The 8,502-nt window shown below is 44.9% G+C and overlaps 1 protein-coding gene and 1 long non-coding RNA gene across 2 annotated transcripts; one reads left to right on the top strand and one right to left on the bottom strand.

Moving 5' to 3' along the window:
• Window positions 1-1,233: 1,233 nt before the first annotated feature.
• LOC125551592 lies at window positions 1,234-4,772 on the bottom strand. Its single transcript, XR_007302853.1, has 2 exons — window positions 4,239-4,772; window positions 1,234-1,846 (listed from the first exon to the last, which is right to left on the bottom strand). It is a non-coding gene; the product is annotated as an uncharacterized LOC125551592 (long non-coding RNA).
• A 343-nt stretch (window positions 4,773-5,115) lies between these two features.
• Window positions 5,116-7,350, top strand: LOC125553823 (uncharacterized protein DDB_G0286299-like). The gene has a single exon (XM_048717512.1). It carries the CDS (start codon window positions 5,191-5,193, stop codon window positions 7,132-7,134), a length of 1,944 nt encoding a protein of 647 aa, XP_048573469.1. The 5' UTR covers window positions 5,116-5,190; the 3' UTR covers window positions 7,135-7,350.
• Window positions 7,351-8,502: the final 1,152 nt, after the last annotated feature.

The raw sequence follows: 8,502 nt of genomic DNA, 5'->3' as shown, positions 1-8,502 counted from the left end.
GATGGTCTTGACAAAGGTAGCTCAAGGAGGATAGATATTGTCAACCAGATAGTAGCACATGTTGTATTCATGGCCATTGATAGTATAATTGCAAGGAACAACTTTCCCTTCAGTCAACCTAGCAAACAATGGAGATTGATACAGTACATCGATGTCATTGTGAGACCCGGGTATTCCAAAGAAAGCGTGCCAAATCAAAAGATCATGTGATGCAACTGCTTCAAGAATGTTGGTGGGCTTCTTAACATGACCCTGATATTGCCAAGAGCCTGTTGAACGGATATTGCCAAGAGCGTGTTGAATCCGTCAGGCGGATGGTACCTACGCGGCGAACAGAGGAGAGGTGTGGTGAGTACCATAGGGGCGGATGGTACCTGCACAGTGAACGGAGGAGAGGTGTGGACCGGCGGTGGAGAAATGCGGCATGGGAGCCCGAGTGTAGCAATGGAGGTCATGGAGCTCTGGGAAGGGTTTGGCGGATGGCCATGGAGGTGTAGCAGCGGCATCACGAGAGAGAAAACGGATGCAAAAAAAGAGGGGAGGATGGAGAAGCTGGGTCCGGGAGGGATTTTGGGCAAGGTTTCAGGTGGGCCGAGGGTGTCAGAGTCCTGCCTAACTGTTGTCCGGACTCCCGCAAAGTCCCTCCTAGTTTTGCTTCCGGTTTGCAGGAAAAAAGACGTTTGAACGGGCCAGCGGACGGATACAGGACCACGTTGGATGGCAAAACATGTTGGATCGCATGGTCCAGATGCTTGCAGGCGGTCTGGGCTCCGCTTTGGAGATGTCCTTGTCTACATATATATACATGATGATCCTCGCTGACACTACACAAATACTAGAGAATGATGTACGTGCCATTTGGTAAGAAGCTTAATTTTTTTCTATTACATTGGTTCTCCATGGGTTCAACGGAAAGAAGACCTCGAGTTTGTGTTTATACTGCAACTAATATCTTGTCCTTCATCGACAGAATGCATGAATCAATGTTTGATGCTATGTAAAACCAAACTTTTTGTTGGATGCATAAAAATAATTATTTTGTTGTCTGCCCAGATGCATAAAAGTACATTGTGCCCCTCCATGTGCCAAGGGTGTGATATAGAATCTGGGTCTATGGTGAAAAAATAGAAAAAATGAACCTGGGCCATTGGATGGACGATGACTGGTACAGATTTAGATGGAGGGTTCTCAGTGTTGAAAACCCCCTAATACTAGTTATATATAGAACATTACTTACCTCAAATCTCTCATATATCAATCAAGTTGTCTTTACAATAACCACCTCAAATCTCTCATACATCAATCAAGTTGTCCTTACAGTAACCACCTCAAATCTCTCATATATCAATCAAGTTGTCCTTCATAAATAAAACAATTTTTTAAACCTATACGAGTGCCCCTCTCCTCTTAGGTTTACACAAAACCGCATATACATATGTACTGTACTAGATTCCATGTATATTTGATTTCATTAGTAGCTTCTGCTACATCACGAACCATGCAAGAAATCCATACATTTGAGCATGTTGGTCACTAAAAGTATGTGAACATCATCACCAATATTAGAGTACATGAGAACATTAATCCATCCACTTGAAATCATAACTAAACATACATTTCAAATTGCACGATCCCGGACCAAACACAACAGAAGAGACACACATACATAACTTATCAAGTGTAACATAGCATGCGAGGATCATTTTTGGTATATCTCATGCAAAACTAATTATGAAGGACCAAAATAATCGCATTGCATCAACTTTTGCTACTTGATGGCACACAACAGAAAAGCTGTTGCCTCTGCCTCCATTACTAGTGCTTATTGCTCATCGAGCTTCTTGCGCTAGGAGAGATCAAACATAATAACAAATAAGATTCAGTTAGCACATGTCTGTACAAGTGTCAAGCACTTATTGCTCATGATCTAATCGAATAAATATGCATCAACAATGCCATCTCGCTGTGTGCTGCACATACCACATGAAAGGAAAAATAGTGATGAATCAAATTCATCCCAAAACACAACCTGAGGTATGCTTCTATGCTGGTACTGGTAGAACCGCCAGCTATTTTGTGGATCATCCTAACTCTAATAATGGAACAGATTATAAAACATTGTTTATCTTGTACAAAAAAACACTTTGGTGCAGATTCTGTTCATAGGTGAGATTGGCAACCACCGGCAGAATTAGGCAACACAAATATTTACATATAAAGTTCGGATAAACTTAGGCTAACATGCAAATGCAGAACCATATTAGACATCAATCCTATAAACCTTTGGGATTTTCTAATAGACCATCGTATATTCAAATAAGAAAATAGCCGTATGATCAAATAGTATCCCTCGATGCAACTGGACAGTTCTATCACTCAAAAGCAGTCATGATTCAAGAACAATAGTAGCTATAACTAGTTAACCACATAGATAGTGCAATATTACACGCACAACAATGGCAATTATTCACATGTGAAAGAAAACTACAACGACACAGGAAATAAAAATGAACAAGATGGCCGAGAAAGAGTAGTTGTGAACCACTTCACACTGTGGAAACCAATTAAAGTGCAGCAGACTTTGACAATTCAATTTTATCTTAATTTTATATTTCACCAGTTCATCAGTGTGGTTGTAGTGATTCTACCACTGTCACTGATTTTATTTTATTTTGGCTTTAGGCTCGATCATAACCGGGCTCCAATCAGCATGTGTTCATGTACTGCTTAAATAATACTCCTATATCATAGTGATCTGAGGAACCGTATTTTATCTTTTTTTGTGGTCTATAGAACAAATAGTTCACTACTACCAGTGAACAAAATGGCAGCGTACAAGACTTGCCGCCCATTCCAATGCGCCAAATATAATGTGCACCTAGAAAGAATGGAAGGCAAAATAGAAGCTACCTTTTGCATATTGGAAATCATGAAATCAACAAGTTAGGTCATCCTGTAAGCAATCGTTGACCTTCAGGTCACATTTTCGTTGACAAAAAGATTTTCCGGCAAACAAGTGTGACTACTTTTCTTTTTCTGGAAGAAGACATTCAATTTTGTTTTGACTATAAAGCTTGAAGAGAATGCATCGATCATGTTAACAAAAAAAAAGGCATTCTCCAAAGCACCTATGGCCCTCCTCCTTAAATCTACAACCCAGACCAGTAAATGGATTTTATTAGTTATTGATGCTTAGAGAAAAACTAATTTTCAACGAGAAAAATAAAAGGACCGTGATCTTTTCCGCCCTTTCAAAGAGAGAGGAATTTGTTAAAATCTGCCAGCTCCAGGGTTCAAATACATGGAGATTGACAGGAAGCACAAAATGTAACAATACTTTTGTCGAGACAAATTTGACGGTCACCAGTCACCACTATCAAACAACACTAGAGACCAGGCCACCAACTAAGCATATGCAACCATGCGATACAACCTAAAGGGGGTACTGAGAGTCTAAATGTGTTTTGCACAAAATCCAGATACTAAGAGTCTCCTGAAACATATCAAATTAAGGAAGTCATCTCCAATTGCCAGGTTGCAAATTAGAAGGTACAGTCTTATTTTACACGCGGAAGGTTACAATGAATGCAAACTGAAACAATAATGATATACTTCAACTTCTCGGTTAAATATATACACTATTCTCTAACTATTTTGGTCAGGTGAATTCGATATTTAAAAATCTAAAACAACACATGAACACACTGCTAGTCATATTCAAGTTTCTCAGCCTCTCACCAGAATCTACTATGTCCATCTGGTTTTGCTCCAACTCTCTCTGCACTCCTTTGAAAATTAAAGCAGTAAGCTTGTCCATTTCATCAAATATAGTTAAAACCACGGGTGAGGCGCTTTGGAGCTCAACCTCCATTGAACCACTTTTTTTGGAAAATACGAAATGCATATTTAAAAGGAGAACCAAATTCTGAACAAAAATCAAACATGTACGTATACACTGCATATGTGTAAATTTTCAATAGATGGATATGCTTCTTCTTGAACACAACACAGTACAAAATATGAGCTACAATGACAAATGTTGACAGACCCATGTGTTTTTGGATAGCATACCACAACTAAGTCCTATCAGTAAGCATCATGCTATGTTTAATCATCAAAGAACACCAATGAAAGCCATCCAAGTCGTCACAGGAGAGGGAAGCTACCATTAGAGAGAAATCTAGAGAGAAATCTATAGGAGGGAGAGGGGAGAGGGGAGTGGGAGAAACGCAGCTGACCTTGCTGCTGATCCTGCGAGGTAAAGGAGGCGAGGAGATCGAGGACCACCGGCTTGCCTCCGGTGAGATATTATTGGATCTAGGAGCACCGGGGAGGAGGAGACCGTGGCAGCATCACGGCGCACTAGACCAGTACCAGGTTGCCTCCAGATATAGAATATGCAGCTGAGCGGGCGGGCCGCCTGCGGCCACCAGGGAGGAGGAGACCGTGGCGGCAGCGGCGGCCCGGTCGCTGACGACGATGCGCAGCGTGATGTTGGGTGCCCTGGGGACGGCGCCAAGCGACATGGATGCCGGGGTAGGAGGGGACGAGGCAGGGAGCAGGTGCCGTGAGAGTAGCCGTCGTCCACCAGGGAAGCACCGGATCTGCCTGGCCGCCGCCCCCGTCGACGAGAGATTGGGGAACGGGGACGCGAGCGACAGAGAGACTTGAAGGGGAGGGACATGAAGCAAATTACTGGGAGCACAGGAACATATTTGCACAGAGTTGTGTCGTTACGAATACAGATCTATCCTCATGAATCAGTAGCGTACATCCTTGATCCAACAGCCCAGGATCCTTTTTCTATTTTTTCACCGTATGCCTAGATTCTATACTAGTCCCACCCGTCAAGGGTGGAAGCACATTTCCTAAAAAAAAAAGGTGGAAGCACACGGGAAATTAGTTATATTATTATTATACTATTTTTAGCGGATCAATGGGTGGTAAATTCTGAGTCTTTTGTAGTCCATCTGTTGTCCTGCCTTCACGGCATGCGCTTAATTATGCAGGATGATGATGAGTTGCATGTTATCGGTTATAGTTCTCAGAGGAAATGGCAAAGACCGGCACGACCTCCCATTTTCCCCCAAACGCGGCCAACCACCTACTCCCATTCCCGGTTCAAATACCCCTCCTCTCCTATGGCCTCCAGTCCAAACTTTTCCCCGCACCACCGCCACCCCTGTCCCGATGATCACAATGAGGGCACAGCTCGCTCCGGCCCTCCTCCTCCTCCTCCTCATGGTTGCCGCCGCGCCGCCCGTATCGGCGATGACTGCTGAGGAGGAAACCAAGGAGAAATTGCTACAGGGCGCCCACAAAGAGGACCTCGCCAATAAACTCAGTATCGCGAGTGTCGACCCAGACGCTTATGCAGCCGAGCAGAAATCAGTTGGGCCCGATAGCAAGAAGCATGCCGCTAAGGATGTCGTCGATAACACAAGCTATATTATGGGTGCTGTGCCTGAGAAGAAACCTGAAAGTAAGAGTGACGAGAAGAAACTCAAGGAGGAGGCCAAGGTCATCGCTCAAGTCAAAGGACAGATGAACTACGAGGATGCCGTCACTGAGAAGAATGCCAAGGAGGAGAAGAAATCCAAACTCAAGGGTGACATCTCCGAGGACGATGATGCTGAGAAGAAGGAGAAGAAATCAAAAAACAAAGACGAGGACAAGGAGGAGGACAAAGAGAAGAAATCTAAAAATAAGGATGATGACGATGATGAGAAAAAGGAGAAGAATTCCAAAAGCAAAGACGAGGACTCTATATATGACACCAAGCAGAAATCCAAAAACGATGATGATGATGATGATGATGATGATGATGAGAAGAAAGATAAGAAGTCTAAAAGCAAGGACGATGATGATGATGACAATGATGATGAGAAAAAAGAGAAGAAATTGAAAAACAAGGATGACGACGATGATGAGAAGAAAGAAAAGAAATTGAAAAACAAGGATGATGACGATAATGAGAAGAAGAAAGAGAAGAAATCCAAAGAGAAAAACGACTCGTCTGAGGAGGATGACGCCGAGAAGAAATCTAAAAGCAAGAGCGAGTCCTACGAGGACGACGATGACAATAAGAATTCCAAAAGCAAAAGCAAGGCATCAGACGAGGATTTTGATGCTGTCCCCATGGAGGCCAAGGCCGACGAATCTATGCCAGGTGTCGACACGCCCAATGAATACCAAGCGTCGACGACTAAAGCCAAGCCACGGTTGCCCGCGGCTGACACCCCAGGCGGCTACACCGCGCCGACCACGGCCCAACCAAAGATGTCTGCAGCAGACACTCCCGACGGCTATGCCACCCTGACAACGCAGATGTCAGCTACTAACACACCAGACGGCTATGTCACGCCGAGCAAGGCCCAGCCAGCGACAGACTCACTCGACGGCAACGTCCCTGCGACCGACTCACCCGACGGCAACGTCCCGGCGACAGACTCACCCGACGGCAACGTCCTCGCGACCGACTCGCCCGACGGCAACGTCCCGGCGATGGACTCGCCCGACGGCAATGTCCAGGTGACCGACTCGCCCGATGGCAACGTCCCAGCGACCGACTCGCCCGACGGCTACGCGGCGCCGACGAAGCCCGAGGTGGACGTGCAGTCCTACTCGGAGACGGTGCCCCAGCCGGTGCTCCGGATGCTGAGCCCGTTGGTGAAGTCCATGTGCGCCAGGACGAGCTACCCGTACGAGTGTGAGGCATCGATCGCCAGGCTGCCGGAGACGGCGGCGGTGCCAGGGCGGCAGAAGAACCTCTTGGGCGTGCTGACACTGGCCATAGATGCCGTGCGCGCCAAGATCGTGGAGGCGAAGAACGCGGCCACGGACGTGTCCAAGGACCCGCACGTGGACAAGCTCTCCAAGGGCGCCATCAAAGACTGCATCAGTAATTACGACGACATGAACTACGAGTTCGACTCGGCGCTGACCGCGCTCAAGCGAGGAGACAAGGGGACGGCGGGCAGCGCGCTCGACGCGGCGCGCACCGCTGTTGACACCTGCGACGATGGTTTCCTCGACCGCCCGCAGCTGAAGCCAGTCCTGGGCGGTTACGAGAAGGTGCTCGCGGAGCTCTCAAGCAACGTCCTCGCCATTAATGCCAACGCCAAGAAGTATTAGCATGACCTCACCATTCCTTCCGGGAAGGAACTTGTAAGAAGCGTTTCCACCGATCGCCGGAACATACAGTATTGACATTGGTGCTAACATCCGTCTTGCGTGCAGACTGTATGAATATGTATACGATTGTTTTTTTCTTTTTCTTTTTGAAAGGATGTATATGACTGTTTATATGGCTGTGTGTGTGTGATGATGATGATGTACAGTAGTACATTAGTTGACCCTCTTGTTAAACTTCATTTAATTTAATTTGCTCCTCCTTTGTGGTCCATCAAGTAGCGATGCTAATCAAGATGTGAATGCCAAGTTTCAAACAAAGTTTGTCCAGGATCTGAGGCTAATCTAGACGAGAGTGAAATTTCGCACTAGCATCAAGATGTGAACGCCAAGTTTCAAACAAAGTTTGTCCAGGATCTGAGGCTAATCTAGACGAGAGTGAATCTTCGCACAAAATTAATATGATTATTCAGAGTCTGATGCAGATTAAACTTCGCACAAAATTAATACTCCCTCCGTTCCTTGATATAAGGTGTATAGATTTTTGAGAAAAAAATCCGAAATATAAGGTGCAATGCGTTGCACCACTCGTTTGCATATGTTTTTTAAGGATTTGATTATACTTACTTATATTATGCAAGCTCCTCTATTTTCGCATGTCAATTAGTGAGATGTATTCTCGCCCAAAACTTAAGAAATTTTCACTTCATGTGCGTTCTTTAATTTCCGTGCCAAAAACTATACACTCTATATTTAGAAATGGAGGATGATTATTCAGAGACTGATGCAGATTAAACTTTACACTGATTACTGACAACAATCATCAAACAATGCAAAAAGGGTGGAGCATTCCAATAATTGAACTCGGGGCCTCTTACACCCTAAGCGAGAATCATACCACTAGACCAAATGCCCTCAACTTGGTGATAATTAAGGAATTAGAATATCAAAACATTAGCGTTTGTGTTATCGCTCTGCATACAAGTCATGAAAGTTTTGGCCTCCTTTTTGCTAGGGATGTAGGCGGTCGTGAGGCCCAAAACATACATTTCTAAATATTATATAGAATACTAATTCTTTTTTTTACGAAATTTTTTTCGATCTATTCATCAACTGTCAAGGTAGTACAACAAACACTAGAAAAAAATTACATCCAGGTCCGTAAACCACCTAGCGACAACTACAAGCACTGGAGCGAGGCGAAGGCGCGCCGCCGTCATCGCTCCTCCCTCGTCGGAGCCGGGCAAACATTGTTGTAGTAGACAGTCGGGAAGTCGTCGTGCTAAGGCCTCATAGGACCAGCTCACCAGAATAGCAACTGCAGCCGATGAAGAGAAGCATAGACCGAAAGGATCCAACCTGCAGACACAC

This window comes from Triticum urartu, chromosome 4 (genome assembly GCF_003073215.2).
Source record: "Triticum urartu cultivar G1812 chromosome 4, Tu2.1, whole genome shotgun sequence".
Classification (NCBI taxonomy): Eukaryota; Viridiplantae; Streptophyta; class Magnoliopsida; order Poales; family Poaceae; genus Triticum; species Triticum urartu.
The sequence above is the reverse complement of the archived record's forward strand: the minus strand, read 5'-3'. Positions and strand labels throughout refer to the sequence as shown.